Raw genomic sequence first — 15,475 nt, forward strand, 5'->3', positions numbered from 1 at the left:
CCTATACACACAAACACACGCATGCCACACGCACTCCCAGAATGCAATCTGCATGAGGAAAGGACTCCGTCTTGTTCACTGCTCTATCCTCTCTGTACCTGACATACTTACTGTCTGGCACATAGCAGGTGCTCAATTAATACTTGTTGGCTGAGTGAATACAGGAGTCTGGAGCCCCGATAACATGTCTAGGTGTCATTATCAGCAGTCATTAAGACCCCTAGAAAGCATGGTTTTTCCCTAGGGAAAGGTTTGAGAGGAAAAAGAGGCTGAGGTCAGAGCCCTGAGAACAACCTCCTTGAAGATACAAGAGGAAGAAGAGGAGTCAGCAAAGGAGAGAAAGAGAAGAGAGGAGAAGAGACAGAAGGGGAATGGGTGGGAAGAGTAGGGGGGGAGGGAGGACTGGGGGGCAGGGAGCAGTAAGAGATGGAGAAAGGGAAGACACCAGTCACAGAATCAAGAGAAGAGAGGGACTTAAGGATGCAGTGGAGTGGCCAGCAGTTCAAATGCTTCAGAACTGCTCCCACAGCAGTGCTGGGAAGAGGGCTCAGAAGGATCCTCTGGTCTGGGGCAGACTTGCCAGAGCAGCAGTTTAGGGAGGAGGCTGAAACTAAAGCCCAGGTGTCCTGCCAACCAATTTGAAACATCTCAGACTAGAGCCGGGCGTCTTCTACCACCACCTGGCAATTCCTTGAGCGACATGTAAACACAGGAGGAAGAACCCAATGGGTCCTGAAATCACTCAGTGTTTACATTGTATTCCTCTCGTTCTTGGAAATGCAGTCTCTCTACCACGTTTGAATCCAGGGAAAACCTTGATTGACTGAGCTGAGCAGACTTCGTACTTGGAATTCCGGGTCGGGGTGGGTTCTGCCCAGCCAAGAAGTGCTGGTCTGTTTGGGGCGTCCTCCTCATTAAGGCGGTCAGCTTTGGCTAATGCTAATGAGCTCCTGCCACACACCAAGCACTTGACCGGCATGTTGTCTTCCCCTCAGACATCAGCAGAGGGGCAGTCTTAATGCGCCCTCACCGTGCAGGGAACGAGGTGAAGCTTCCACAGGCCCAGTAACAAGCAGCGAGCCTGGGTAACAAACCAGGTGTGTTGGATGCCAGAGCCTGTAGGGATTTGTTTTTTTTTTAACTCTATCATGCCTTTCTCTCCTCAAAACAGCCTATCAGGTGGTTTGATCATGTAGACATCCTAAAATAAACTCTCAGGCCCCATTTTATGAAAAGATCTCAGTCTAACAATATGTTTTCTCATTTTGAAAGAAATGAGGAAAATCCATCACCGACGGACAGCCAGTGACCTTGAACTCAACCTGGCTGCAGTGTCTGCCTGCCATTTCACAGGACCCCTTTTTCCTAGCGAAACAGAGAGACCCCGAGGCAGTGTGGGGTTGAAAGGCCATGCAGAGTGTCATTCTGGCCTCAGGTGACCCTTGAGCCACATCACACTTTGGACAGTTCACAGATGTCCCATCCACTCCCCAAAGGGGGGTGTCTGGTGGCTCTGCCTGTGAGAGAACGGGTGAAACTGTGAGTGGTTGAAATACAAAGGAAGCCTCTAGCAGTTCGAGTGTTGGGGTTCACATTCTTAGGGCTGTGGGGAAGCGGGGTGAAAGGCAGGCGAGGGGAGGGGCTCCAGGCTCTCTACCCCTGCCCCCGACCACTGCAGTGGTTCCACTTTTACATATTTCGCATATTGAGATTCCCATTAAGTTTTTATTTGAAGAAAATCTTCTGAGGCAAAATAATAACAATAAAAAATATAATAAAAACTGAAAGCTGGTGATTTAGGGAGCGGGAGGAGGACTACAGAAGCTGAGTGCTGATAGGCCCATGCTCAGCACTCTAGGCCCTTAAGCCCCAAGAAGATGATCGTGACTCTACCCCCACGTGCAGTTCAAAATAAAAATCAATATTAAGCCATAAAACACGAAACTTACATGTATGCTGCAATAAAAATAATAGGTTTCTCCATTTGTCTAATTGTAGAGGTTTGGATACGTTCATCCAAGCTAGCTGTTCCCGTTTCCTCGCCCGGCCCTGATCTGTGGGCCCCTGAGCACCCCTCGGTCCGTGCAGGGGTGGAGCCAGTGGCCCAGGCTGGAGCTCTCTCCAGTGTCCACAGCAGCTCTGAGAAAGGACGCTCCATCATTTCTCTCTGACAGGAGGAAAACGGGGCTTAAGGAGGCTCAGTAACTCGTCTGAGGAACACGTGGCAAAGAAGGAGTGCCGGTAGCGTTAGAACCCTGCTCTGCCTGCGTCCTCAGGACGGGCTCTTTTCAAGACTCCTGACTGCAATCATGATCAAGATGGCTGTAAAATAGAGATGAGCTGTTCGACAGCATCTATGTGCCTAGGGCCTAGCAAATGCTCAAGAAGTAGCCCCTTCCCCTGTGCCAGGGCATTGCGTCCTGGCCTCAGACTGATAGGGGTGCAAGCCTGAGCCAGAACGAGGCGACTGTGCATCTAACCCTGGCACCCTGCCCATGCCGAGGTCTCTCCCTTCTCACCCCAGCTCTTCTTTTGCAGGTTGGCACATTGCCCCCAGCCAGGCCTGCCAGGCGCGCTGCATGAGAGTCCGGCCGTGGGCGGAGGCACGCTAACTGAGTCCGACATGGATTTCGTCATGAAGCAGGCCCTCGGAGGTGAGGCCGCAGCCCTGCACCCTCACCCTCACCCGGGGTCCGGACCCAGGAGGGGGAGGGCCTCCACACACCAGGCCCCGCCATTCCCAGCCCCGGTCCCCTGACCTGGCCCTCTCCCTTGCCAATCCCCCCCCCCCTCTGCAGGGGCCACCAAGGACATGGGGAAGATGCTGGGCGGGGAGGAGGAGAAGGACCCCGACGCGCAGAAGAAAGAGGAGGAGCGGCAGGAGGCGCTGCGGCAGCAGGAGGAGGAGCGCAAGGCCAAGCATGCGCGCATGGAGGCCGAGCGGGAGAAGGTCCGGCAGCAGATCCGCGACAAGGTCAGCACTGCCGCCTGCCCACCCGAGTGTAGGAGGCACAGGGGTGCGGTGGGGCCCCAAGCCACCTCAGACTCCAAGGAATCCCATCTCGGACCTTAGAGCTCTGAACCTCAGTATTCTCACCTCATGCAATCTCCTACCCGAAACCCTGGAGACCACATAGGCTTAGAATCCAGAATTTGGGGATTTCTGAAAAGTACCCCAGTGCCCAGAGCACCAGTTACTGTTCGGTGTCCCTCCCAGTGGGTCTGCAGCTGCCGCTCTGTGCCAAACAGATCGCCATTGTAATAAACCAAGGCTCTAAGTGGCCTTCCATCAGCTGAAGTCAAGTTTGGTCACCAAAATTCAGGTCCAAACATAATTCAGATCTTGGGGGAATTCAAAAGAGCAGGTATTGATATTAAAGGATACCTCATGTACCGTCTCTCTCTTACTGGGGACGGATGCAATTCTACGGGAAGATGCCCTTATCCCCGTTTTATAGACAAGAGGACTGAGGAAGGCCGAGTCGGCATGGCCATGAGGCCAGCTCTCTCCCTGACGGGTTCATGCTCACATCCGCTCTCTCCCTCCCCCGTCCAGTACGGGCTGAAGAAGAAGGAAGAGAAGGAGGCTGAGGAGAAGGCGGCCCTGGAGCAGCCCTGCGAGGGGAGCCTGACGCGGCCCAAGAAGGCCATCCCGGCCGGCTGCGGGGACGAGGACGAGGAGGAGGAGGAGAGCATCCTGGACACGGTGCTCAAGTACCTGCCCGGGCCGCTGCAGGACATGTTCAAGAAGTAACCAGCCCTCCTGCCCCACCCCCCACTCCACTCGTTACTATTTTCTTTTTCCTTTTGGTTCTTTCTTTTCTTTTGAATCAGTTAAGTCTCAGTTCTGACGGGGAAAACCTGTTGGCCTCTGCCCCCCGTCCCTGGCCAGGGGCTTGTCCCCTCCGCACCCTTCACACCCCCTTCATCCCAGGGTCGCCAACCCCACCTCACACCCAAGTTGCTTGAAAAAGTGAAGAAAGATCTTCCCCAGCAGGGGGCCCTGTACCCAGTGCGGGAGGCACTGGGGCCTCCTCCAGAAGCCTAAGGTCTGTGCTAGTGTGGTAACCCCCATACATTCCTTCATGCGCCCCACTGCCAGGAGGACCACTGTCCCCAGCCAGCCAAAGTAATGACACATTCCAGCCCTGCCCAGCATGCTGACCTTTGGCCTCTGGTTCCCCGGGGCCTCCAGGCCAGGGCAGGGGCGCTGGGTGGCCTGGCTCTGAGGGAGTCAGGGTGAGCCTGCCCCGTGAAGGCCTGATCTGAGAGGGCCCCTGCATTCTGGGGAGAAGGCTGAGGCTCTCCTTCCCGCCCCCCTGGCGACGCCCAGCCCAGGAGCACCCATACCACCCCCACCCAAAAGGGTGGAGCCCCTGCCAAGCCAGTCCCTCCAAATGGATCCTCTTTGGACTTGAACTCATCTGTGGAGGGGCCCAAGGTGGGGCAGCTCCTTGTTTCCCACACCCTCCACTTAGGTCCTGGGGCCTCACTGCCAGTCTGGGCCCAGCCTGCCCAGTCAAGGGGCTACCCAGGACCCCAGAAAACACTAGGAGCCATTGGGCAGCGATGGCCCATGCCATGGGGTCCCCCCATTGGTGCAGCCAAGCTGTCTCCATCCCTGTCCACCCCTCTCCCCCACCCTGTCCTGTCCACGTGCTTCCAGGACCGCATGGTCCCCTGGAGGACCCTTCAAACTGAAGCCCCAAGTCTCTGGGGAGAAGCCAGTCCCCACATGACAGAAGGCATCTGTCCACTCATCTCATTGGCCAAGAACAAACTCTCCTCTGGGATGTGGGAACTGGTATTTGCTCCCAAATTGTCAAGGTCAGTTGTGTGATAACCGGGGGCCACGGAGCAATGAGAGAGGAAAGCGTGTGTCCACGCATGCGTAGGTCTGCATGGCAGAGATGGCATCAGTAATTACGTGTCCAGAGATTGTACATACAGGTATATGGTGAGAGTATGTGTGTGTCGTGAGATTGTGGGTGCGTGTCAGAGGTGGTGTGCATGAGCAGAGACTGTGCCGTGTGTGCTAGCCATCTCATGTATGTGGGCGACTTGCATGTGTTAGCTTGTATTTGCATGAGTGTTCAATACAGCATGTGTGTCAGGAGTAAGAGTATATGTTCCATGTTCTAGAGTGGGTGTCAGAGTCGTCAGCTGTGCTGAGACTGCGGTGTGCATGTGTGTGGCTCTGAGGAGACGCTGTGTGCAGACGTGCTCCTGGCGAGGAAGAATATGGGGCAGATACGCCCTCTCGGCCCCAGAACCACTGGTCCAAAGTAGCCACGTCCAGCAGGAGACCTTGTTCTTGGCCTCGAGTCCTCCACCCTCGGGGAGTTCCTGCCTGAGGTCTTCAGAAGCCCACTGAGACAAACCCAGGCAGCACCCCAAGAAGCCATGCTGGGCCCCAGCCAGGGCCTACCCCAAGCAGGGGCCAGGGAGGGGGCGACTTGCCTGCCCCTGCCGCCCCTGCCCCAGTGGCCCCAGTTTGCATTCTGCAGGTTTTCCATTTTAGTGGATTTATGCTTTCATTTCAGAGAGAGACATGTGTCTTCTCTGTCCGTTTCCAATAGTTAAAGCCATATCAGTTAGACTGCAATACTTTAATGACAAGACAAAACAATCCATATGTTTAGGGAACCAGAAAAGTCCCCTGGTCTGTCCCTTCTCTGGGGAGCAGGGCCTGAGCAGCTCTAGCTCCCCGGACTGCTCCCCCGCCCCCGCCCCTCCCCCTGTGCCCGAGTCCTGCCCCCCACGGGGCCTGTGTCTGTGCCTGTGTCTGTGATGGGGAGCCACCTCGCACCCCTGTTGTCTGCGTGTCTGTTATCCTGGGCAGGATGGTCATTCTCTGGAGCCCTGGGGTCCTGGAGCAGACATAGGCAGGGCCAGCCCGTGAGCCCCAGGCCTCCCCAGACCTTGTGTGTGGGTCACAGGGTCCCTCGTGTGGACCCCAAGTGTTCAGAAACGTCTCTCCCTTGACAGGTGCCCACAGACCTTAAAGGCGGGGACAGGGCACAGAGCATGCTAGATGGCCAGTGGAGACCGAGGTCTGGGGAGCTGCAGATGAGCAGGGGACCCAGCCATACACGATGTCCCAGGTGGACCTGAGGGACCCCAGACCCTCATAGAGCATCCCTGGTGGTCTCTGAAGCCCCTCTACCTCCAGAGCGGGCGCAGGGCCCTTCCCGTATAATAGTGCTGGCTAGCTCAGTGGGGTGCCCCTCCCAGACGCCTGCAGCCTGCTCCCAGGAGCAGGGCTAGAGGTCCTCTGGGAGGGAGGAGGAAGCAGGAGGAGAATTTCAGCCTGGGGCGTTCCTGGCTGTAACCACTACCAGGTGATCACTCTTGGGTTCAGGGGAACATGCAGACTATCATTCCTGACACAGACCTGACTCTGCAGAACAGCCAGTGAGCAGCACACTCGGGGGGGGGGGGGACAGAATGGGGGGGCACTAGCAGAACAGAGCAGGGATAATCACACAATGTGCCTGGGATGGGAGGTGCATGTGGCCCACTGGATGGAAGGGGGTGAGTGTGTCACACACAGATGGGGCAGTGTGCATGTGACACACTTGGAAGACAGGAAAAAGGAGGGAAAGGCCCCAGAATTCAGCACACACACTCACACATGTATGTGGGAGCCACCCCCAGCTACAGCAATAGGAAGACCAGTTGTTGTACATGGTGAGAGCAGAACAAGATGCAGGGGCGGGCGCCCCGCCCAAGTGGGCACACGTGCTCACCAAGGAGGGCCCCCGCCAGAGAGAAGGGTCCGGGCCTCTGCTCTCTGGGTCGGCCGTGCTGGGCACTTGAAACAGGCGAGAGTGTGGACATCCTCCACTCCAGAAAGCTTCGGAAAGCTCCTGGAAGGTGTCTGTACCAGCAGAGTTATGTGGGGTCTCCTCCAAACACAAGCAGGAAGTCAAGAGACCCTCCCAGGTGGGTGGGTAGAGGGATGGATGGGTGGATATGTAAATCGACAAACAGATATAAAAGGGAGAAAGAAGAAGGAAGGAGAAGCAGGAAGAGACAGAGAACAGAAGTAGTTCAGCCCAGGGCCCTAATGTGGGCAAAGAAGCCACCCCAGAGACTGGTGGCTGGAGTGAAACGGGGCAGACCCCAGCCCCAAGAGCCCCTGGCACCCAGCTGGCAGGGCTGCCGACCCCTGGCACCCAACTGCTCCCTCCTTCCAGGGTCCCACAGGCCCTTGATGGCGTGGGGTGGGGGGGCTGGGGTCTGATCGGCTCGGATGAGGGGCTGTCTCCCAGGCCTGAGGACAGGCCTCGTGCCATGTCCCCTGCCCCCCTCCGCACTCCTCTCCGGGGGGGGGGGATGGGAAGTGCTCGCGCTAGCCCTGGGGCACAGGTAGGGGGTCCCGGTGAGACCCAGGGGAGGACGACCATCCTGCTGGGCGGGGGTACCCTTTTCCCACATCTGTGCTGTGTCCTTGTTGCTCTGCTTCCTCTAAATGTGTCAGTGCCTGGGGGAGGGGAGGGGCACCCCTCATGCCCCCCTGAACCTGACCAAAAGCCATGGCTGTTGCTCCCCCTTTGTATGACGCAGACGCTAACATGTACCAACCCAACCGTGACAACAGAGAAAAGACCTTGTACAGCATCTCCAGGTCTGTCTGTCCTCCTCTGTCCGTCAGAACCACCAGGGCAACATGGGACACCAGCTAACATGGGGGTGGGGGGCTGACCCAGGGAGCTCAAGAGGCTGCAGAAAACCATCAGTTTTATCCTCGCTTCTAGTCAGGACACTGTGGAAATGACCCCCCAAATCAACCCAGACCTCAGTGTGGGCTGGGCCCAGAGCTGCAGGGCCACTCAAGTCCTGCCCTTCACAGCCACTGTCCAACCTCAGGAACTGGTGGTAAAGCCTGGTCACAACACCTCACACCCCATCTCTGGCCACCCCAAGTTCCTCGGGTGTGGCATCCGGCATAGAGCCAGGTCACAGGAGTGGACAAGAGCTGTTACTGGTCATCCCACCAACACTGATGGAGTTCTGACTCTGCCAGCAGCAGGAGGCTGGGGACACAGAAGGGACACCACCTGTCACTGCTCCCGGGCAGAGGCCCCCAGGCCTGGCCGAGGAATCAGGACCCGTCCGTCTTCAGCAGCCCGCCACTGTTACCCTGCCCTCAGCAAGGCCTCCGCTTCCTTCTGCCTAGTGGGCACCTCCCACTCTCCACCCACGGGTCTCTGCCTCTCCCCTCCCACTCACCCTCTCCCCAACACCCACCCTGCCAAGAAAACTCACCCCAAACAATACAAACTGAACCCCATCGCTCCCCTGCCCAATCCCCAGTACCTATCACGGCCAAGAGAGTAACATCAAGATTGTCAAAATGGCCTCGTCTGGTACAACCCCACCTGCTAGGTCAGACCCACACCCAACTCCATGCTCCACGCACCCATGTACATGCCACGCCGTTTCATGTTCATGTTCTGTCCCCCGCCTGGCGCACTCCTCCAAAGTCTCAAGACCCCGACTCACCCCCGTCTCAGCGGCCACAGCAGGGTCTGCAGCTGTGCTCACACAAGGCAGAGCTATGGCTGGATACCGGGGCCGTGTTTGCTGGTGGGTTTTCTCCCCTGGAAGACTGGGCTAGAAGAAGCCACAGCAGGGTCTGTGCTCACACAGTGCAGAGCTGTGGCTGGGTACCGGGGCCGTGTTTGCTGGTGGGCTCTCTCCCCTGGAAGACTGGGCTAGAAGAAGCCACAGCAGGGTCTGTGCTCACACAGTGCAGAGCTGTGGCTGGGTACTGGTGCCGTGTTTGCTGGTGGGTTCTCTCCCCTGGAAGACTGGGCTAGAAGAAGCCACAGGAGGGTCTGTGCTCACACAGTGCAGAGCTGTGGCTGGGTCCCGTGGCCATGTTTGCTGGTGGGCTCTCCCCCCTGGAACACTGGGCTAGAAGAAGCCACTTAACCCCGAGTGTTTGCTTGCAAGTAGAAGGGGGAAATAATAGTGACTGTTCTGATCTCTGCCGTTCTGAGGAGTAAGTGGGGTCCTGAACCCACACTCTTAGCACCGCGTGCCAAGCATTCAAGGAGTGGCACTTTGCAAATTCTACTGTGATTTATGTCACTGCCACATGTCTGTCTCGCTAACTTGGGAGATCAATCAGGGAAGGACTGGCTGGTGCCCCAGTGGCTCCCAGCAGCTACCAGAGTCCAACCTACAGTGCCCTCTATCCCCTGACACCCTGCCTGACTTCCCAGGACCCCAGTGTTGACTTGGGGCCTGAGCAATCACACTCCACGTCATTTACTTGGTGGCCCATCACTTAGTCTTCAGCTCTCCGCACCGACCGGACAGTGAGGTCTGGAAGAACCTGACCCGTCCCGCGTGTATGTCCTAACATCACCGCTCCTCCCGTTCTCCCAGGACTGCCCAGGACACTGAGCAGCAGGTCCCCTGGCCTCTGAGTCAGGCAGCTCAGCATGCGCCAGGAAGAGTCAGCCTGAGAAGCAGGGGGCACCCCAGGCAGAGGGGGGCTGGCATGAACCAAGGCCTGGAGGAGACCAGAGTGGTCCGACCTGGGTAGAGAAGAGGGGACGGCTGCAGGAACTCAGTGAGGTTTCGGTGGAAAGCTGTGAACCCGGGGTGTTGACCAGGGTGCCAGAGCATGGACCGTGGAGCAGCGCATGCTTTACCCACGGGCAGTGGGCACCTCCCCCAACCCCCACGGAGCAGCCCTGACCCCTGACCTCAGCACAGGAAACAAAGAGACCTGGAATGGGATGGGTATTCCAAGTCACACCCATCCTGCCATGCAACCCAGGAGTCCCTCCTGTGACACGGCTGGCCGAGCACCCCCTGCTTGCACTCCCAGAGTCAGGGAGCTCCTTAACAATGGGGTAGGTCCCTGCTTTCCCTACACTAAAAGCTACCAGGAGGCAAGGGGTTCATGAAGCCTCCTCCAGTGTCCCTTTAATTCAGCCATCTTTCAACTGGGGTGCCACAAGGATTTTTAAAACATGCAATACCTATTTAGTCAGGGGCACTGACCTCTTCTCCCTTAGATTGTCAAATTAAAAAATGACAACAGGCCCTGGCCGGGTTGCTCAGTGGGTAGTGTGTCATCCCAGCACGCCAAGGTCAAGGGTTCTATCCCAGGTCGGGTCACACATGAGAAACAACCAATGAGCGCACAACTCAATGGAACAACCAAGTGGAGCAGCAAGCTGGTGTCTCTGTCTCTGTCTCTCTCTCTCTCTCTCTCAAACCAACAACAAAAAGTTATTTTTTTAAATGACAACAGCCAACACAATAATAGCCGTCCCGTGCAAATGAATCAAAACTACACCTTTATTTTTTTGTCAGATTGGAAAAATATATATTTTTTGGTATGCCACAGAATCTTAGTAATTAGTTAATGTGTGCCATGGGATGAAAAAGGTTTGAAAATCGCTGCTTTAATTTACTGCAAAACCCTGCTTCCAGACCACTCACTTAGCACTTGTAATTAATTGAGGCTTCTCGCCGGATCTGAGAGGTGATTCAACACCCTCCGAGGACTAGGTCTCCTCTGCCGGGATCCTCCGGGGGGCCGTCTCTACACACCAATCTCTCCACAACACCAACCTGGGTGTGAAGGTAGGTGCCAGCACTGCCTTCTGCTGTGCCAGCTTCGCGTCAGGCAGGCTCAGTGGGTGGGGCCAGAGCTGCTGCGATCATCTGCTGGAACTCCCAGGCCCAGGGCACCCACCCCATCCTGGGCAGGCCCAGTGGGCTCCAGCTCTCAGCCACATCAACTCCCCGCTGTTCTCATAGTGAGAGGCACTTGGCAAAACTCTGTCAACACCAGGGTCAAAACAGCCCATCTTAGAGTGAGGGAGGGGGGTGTAAGGGAGTAAGTAGAGAGAGCAAGGGAGGCTCTAGTTACTACTAAGCCCCTGCTACCTGCCCTCACAGGGAGGTGGCCTCAAAGGCACGCCTCTGCTCATCTGTGAGGTCAGGATGACGCCCAGTGTACCCACGAGGACACTGAGGCTCAGAACGAGAGGTGTACAGTGGGAATGAGCACAGGCTCCAGTTTTCTTAACAAACCTGGCTTTGAATCCAGAGTCTGTCTGGTCTGGGGAATATGACACAACTGCTCAGGATCTTGGTCTCCTTATCTTCAAAAAAAAAAAAAAAAGAACATAATAGAGCATCGGCCTGGCGTGCAGAAGTCCCGGGTTCGATTCCCGGCCAGGGCACACAGGAGAAACGCCCATCTGCTTCTCCACCCCTCCCCCTCTCCTTCCTCTCTGTCTCTCTCTTCCCCTCCTGCAGCCAAGGCTCCATTGGAGTAAAGATGGCCCGGGTGCTGGGGATGGCTCCTTGGCCTCTGCCCCAGGTACTAGAGTGGCTCTGGTCGCAACAGAGCGACGCCCCGGAGGGGCAGAGCATTGCCCCCTGGTGGGCAGAGCGTCGCCCCTGGTGGGCGTGCCGGGTGGATCCCGATTGGGCGCATGCGGGAGTCTGTCTGACTGTCTCTCCCCATTTCCAGCTTCGGAAAAATACAAAAATAAATAAAAATTTAAAAATAAAAAAATATTAAAAAAAAAAAAAAGAACATAATGAGTATACGATTCCACCACTGCCACCACAGTCAGAGAGGGAATGAAAACAGAGCCACGCCTGTAGATGCCCTAGCACAGGGCCTGGCACACAGAGGCACTTAACCATTGACAGCCACCACCATGAAATGCTACAGTTACTACGGCAAGACTGGCGCAGACAAACGAGTCCCGGAAAGAAGAAAGAAGACGGGAAAAGGAGGAGGAGGAGAACTCATTTCAGTAAAAATCCTCAAGTCAAACCAAACAGCAAATTGGAAACCTTGGATTTCAAATGAAATCTGTCTTGGGTCTTTTTACTGTATTCCGAGAGGCAAGGGTCACAAGTGAGAAGGGCGCAGGCATAACTAACTGTCTCTGCCAGGAAGCTCTCTTCCGCTCAAGAGACTCGGCAATGTGTATTAGTTATCTGTCACTGTAAAACAAAGTACCCCAGAACTTAGTGGCTTCCACCAATAGATCTTTATTTCTCTCTCAGTTTCTGGTGGTCAGGAGTTCTGGAGGGGCCCAGCTGGGGTCTCTTGTGAAGTTGCAATCAAGATGTCAGCTGGGGCTGCAGTCTCATCTGAAAGCTTGTCTGGGGCTGGAGGACCCACCTCCTCGCTGGCTTGGTCACATTGCTGGCAAACTGGTTCTGGCTGCTCACTGGAGGCTCTTTATCCAGGAGGGCCTCTCTGGAAGGCTCCCTGAGAGTCCCTGCAATGTGGTAGCTAGCCTCCCCCAGAGTGAGCAATCCAAGAGGGCCTGATGGAAGTGGCAACATCTTTCACGATCTACCCTCAGAAGTCACATACCGTCGCTTCTGCAGCGTTCAGCCGGCCGCACGGACCAGCTCGGAGGCCGTGTGGGAGGCCCTGGCAGTGGGCGTGAAAGCCGGCAGGGAAGACCCCTGCGGAGGAGCTATCTTGGAGGCTGCCGACCTCTCCATGTGTCGCTCAGCCACCTGCAGCCCTTTGTTCTGCCACCGGCAAACGCTCCTTCCCTCATCCGCCGCCTCAGCAAACGTGTTCCCGTTCCCTTCCATCTTCAGAGAGCTCATCCCTGGGGGCCTCCCCAGGGCCAGACACCAGCCAGGCACTGCCTTTCGGGCCTGGGCCTGTCATGGTCACGGGAGCTCAGAATCCAGACAGGCACACCAACACCCCTCAGAGTGCCATGAGCAAACACTGGGTTTTTTCCAGACAGGCCTGGTCCCAAGCCTGGCTCGTTATGTTGAAGCCACTTGACCTTGAGCACATTATTTTACCTCTTAGGGCCTCCATACAGAGATCATAATACCTGCAGTGCCCAGTTATGGCAACAAACGTATTAAAGTGCCCAGCGCATAGCAAGCAAGTTCTCAATAAACAACGAAGAACAACATTATTACTACCCTACATAAACAGAGACTGCACTCGCACAGCTGGAGAGCAGCCCTGCCAAGCCCCCCACCCCGCCCCCCAAGAGAAGGCTGGGCTCTCGGAGCCCAAGGCTGCCCCTTCCTCGCACAGGCCCAGCAGAGCCCCACCGTGGCTCCGACAGCCGGAGACACCCTGGCTGCCGGTCCTAATCAGCAGCTCCAGCCGAGACCTCAGATTGATTTGCCATCGCTTAGCCGGGAAGCAGGAGCTCTTCGTGACTCGTGGCCAAAATCCATTCTGTGAGAGCAAAGTAATCGCCTCCTTGGCAGGTGTCCGGAGAGCGTGATAGAGACCTAGGACAAAAAGCCTCCATCCCACCACCCAGAACCCAGCCTCGCTGCAGCCTGTCCCTCGTCCGGCTCCCTCCTCCTGCCTGTGTGGGCCGCTGTGTGTGTCCGTACCAGGCGGCCTCTGCCCCCAAACCTCACGAATCCAGCAAGTGGCTCTCCAACTTCGCAGCAAGTGAAATAACCCCGGGGATCCTTTCAAAGTACTGCTGCCTGGCTGGAGCCCCCTGACATTCTGATTTGACTGGCTAGGGGTGCACCCCAGGTGACAGGGTTCTTACAAGCTCCCTAGGGAGCTCAAGTGGGCAGCACAGTTGAGGAGCTGCTAGTCGAGTGCCCACAGCCTTGGTCACACTTGGGTGCATGCACCTCCACGGTGTTCACCTCGTCGGCGGGTCACTGTTTACTGGGCACCTACAATAAGCCAGGAGGCACCACAGAGAGGGTCGTTTCCCTCGTGGAGATGGAGGCGACATTCTAGTCAGAGGAGGCAGGTAAGAAACACAAGAGTAAGTAAAATACACAATGTGTTAGGTGAGAATAAGTGCTTCACAATCATGTGTGGCCAGAGTCACTCTTAGATGACACTCAAGTCACAGCTACACCAGCTGAGAGCGTCTGCCCCATCTGCTGACCAGCTTCTGATCCCCACCCTGGACCCAGACCTAGTCTCCACCTCAGCCACACAGCAACACCAACTCGCACAATGGCGCCACCCTGGCCACACACTGAGCACCGACCCCAAGCACAGGGTCAGGGCCGACCCCGCTGGCAGACAAGCCCTAAGTCTCAACAGTCCCTAACCACCTGCCCGGGCCCCACGTTCACTCCGAACCCAGTACTTTGTGTGGAAAGTGAAGCCTCTCTAGTCCCACTGCAGAGCCCACCCTTAGCTCGACTCCCCACACTGCCCCTGCAGAAAACCCACCAAAGTCGTCCTGCTAGAATCCAGGGGCACGAGAGAACAGATGAACAATACAGCCGGGAAAGGCCTCCGAGCGGTAAGGTTGCTGAGGCTGGGAGGTCCCCTGGAGAGCGCCCCCCCTCACCCCTCCTGTTACAGACAGGCCCAGAGAAGCTCACCAGCCACTTGCTCCAGGTCTCACGGCCAGTCAGCAGCAGAAACAGAACCAGAGCTCAGATCTCCTCTCCGTCCAGGGCTGCTCCTGCTACCCCCCACCCCCCAAGGCAGTATAAGGGAACACCACCCACCTGGTCAAACACCCCCAGGGTTTCCTTCGAGAACCCACTGTTCCCTGTTCTCTCACCATGACTTAGGGGCAATCCACTCCACTCAGGACCAAGATTTCCCTTGCCCTGTGGTCAGCTGTGGCCTAGACTCGGACCCGGAGGAGGCAAGGCGGAGCAGTAAGGTTTGCTGGGACCATGGAGCAGGCGTGGCTGCTTCCTGTTGCCAACTCACGTGGGTCGGGCAAAGCCTACCCAGGACAGAGAGCAGATTTGAGAGACAAAGAGGAAGGAGTGGTGGGGACACCCTCTGACCTCGACCAAGCTGCACCTGAAGAAATTCCTACCCGTGTTTTCTTGTTTGTTTGTTTTTTAGTTTTGTGAGTCAACCAATTTCCCTTGAGCTAAAAGTTGGTTGGGTTTCTGTCACCTGTGGGCCTAACCATGACAGAGGGAGTCCCTTTCTGTCTCTCCTAAAACTCTCTGCCCTGCATCCAATCATCCTGCTCTCTCCCCAACTGCCGTCCCTTGGTGCTCAGTTTCCCCAGCTCTCAGGGTTTCACAGAGCACGGTCCCTCTGCCCACACGGTACCGAGTCACCACCTTCTTCCACACTGTGATGAGCAGGACAATGGTTCCCCAAAGCTGTGCGCATCCGAATCCCTGCACCCCGTGACTGTGTACTTACTTTACGTGGCAAAGAGGAAGTAAGGCAGCAAATGAAATTAAGGTTGCTAATGGTCTGACCTTAAAGCAGGGGGATTATACTGGATTACCCAGTTGGGATCAGTATAGTCACTAGGGCCCTTAGAAATGGGAGAGGGAGGCAGGAGAGAGAACCAGAGAGAGGAAAGCACAGGAGGACTCAGCCCACATTGCTGGCTTCAAGACGGAAGACGCGCCCACAAACCAGGAGCTGGAAATGGCTAGGACAGGAGCTCCCCGCCTGAGCCCCTGAAGGAACCCAGCCCCGTGCACACTTAGCTGGAGCCCAGTGAGACTGAGCCCCAGGGCGGGGTGC

At 56.3% G+C, this 15,475-nt stretch overlaps 1 protein-coding gene across 3 annotated transcripts in view; it reads left to right on the plus strand.

Annotated features, from left to right (window-relative positions):
* The window catches only part of CPLX2 (complexin 2), a 67,212-nt gene extending 59,587 nt beyond the window's left edge, over positions 1 to 7,625 (plus strand). For all 3 annotated transcript variants that reach the window (XM_066273329.1, XM_066273330.1, XM_066273331.1), the window contains 3 exons: positions 2,539 to 2,654; positions 2,799 to 2,974; positions 3,557 to 7,625. In XM_066273329.1, coding sequence (XP_066129426.1) covers positions 2,539 to 2,654; positions 2,799 to 2,974; positions 3,557 to 3,754 — 490 coding nt within the window. In that variant the 3' untranslated portion in view covers positions 3,755 to 7,625. The remainder of the gene's footprint in view (positions 1 to 2,538; positions 2,655 to 2,798; positions 2,975 to 3,556) is intronic.
* The last annotated feature ends 7,850 nt before the right edge of the window (positions 7,626 to 15,475 follow it).

Source organism: Saccopteryx bilineata, chromosome 4 (genome assembly GCF_036850765.1).
Source record: "Saccopteryx bilineata isolate mSacBil1 chromosome 4, mSacBil1_pri_phased_curated, whole genome shotgun sequence".
Lineage (NCBI taxonomy): Eukaryota > Metazoa > Chordata > Mammalia > Chiroptera > Emballonuridae > Saccopteryx > Saccopteryx bilineata.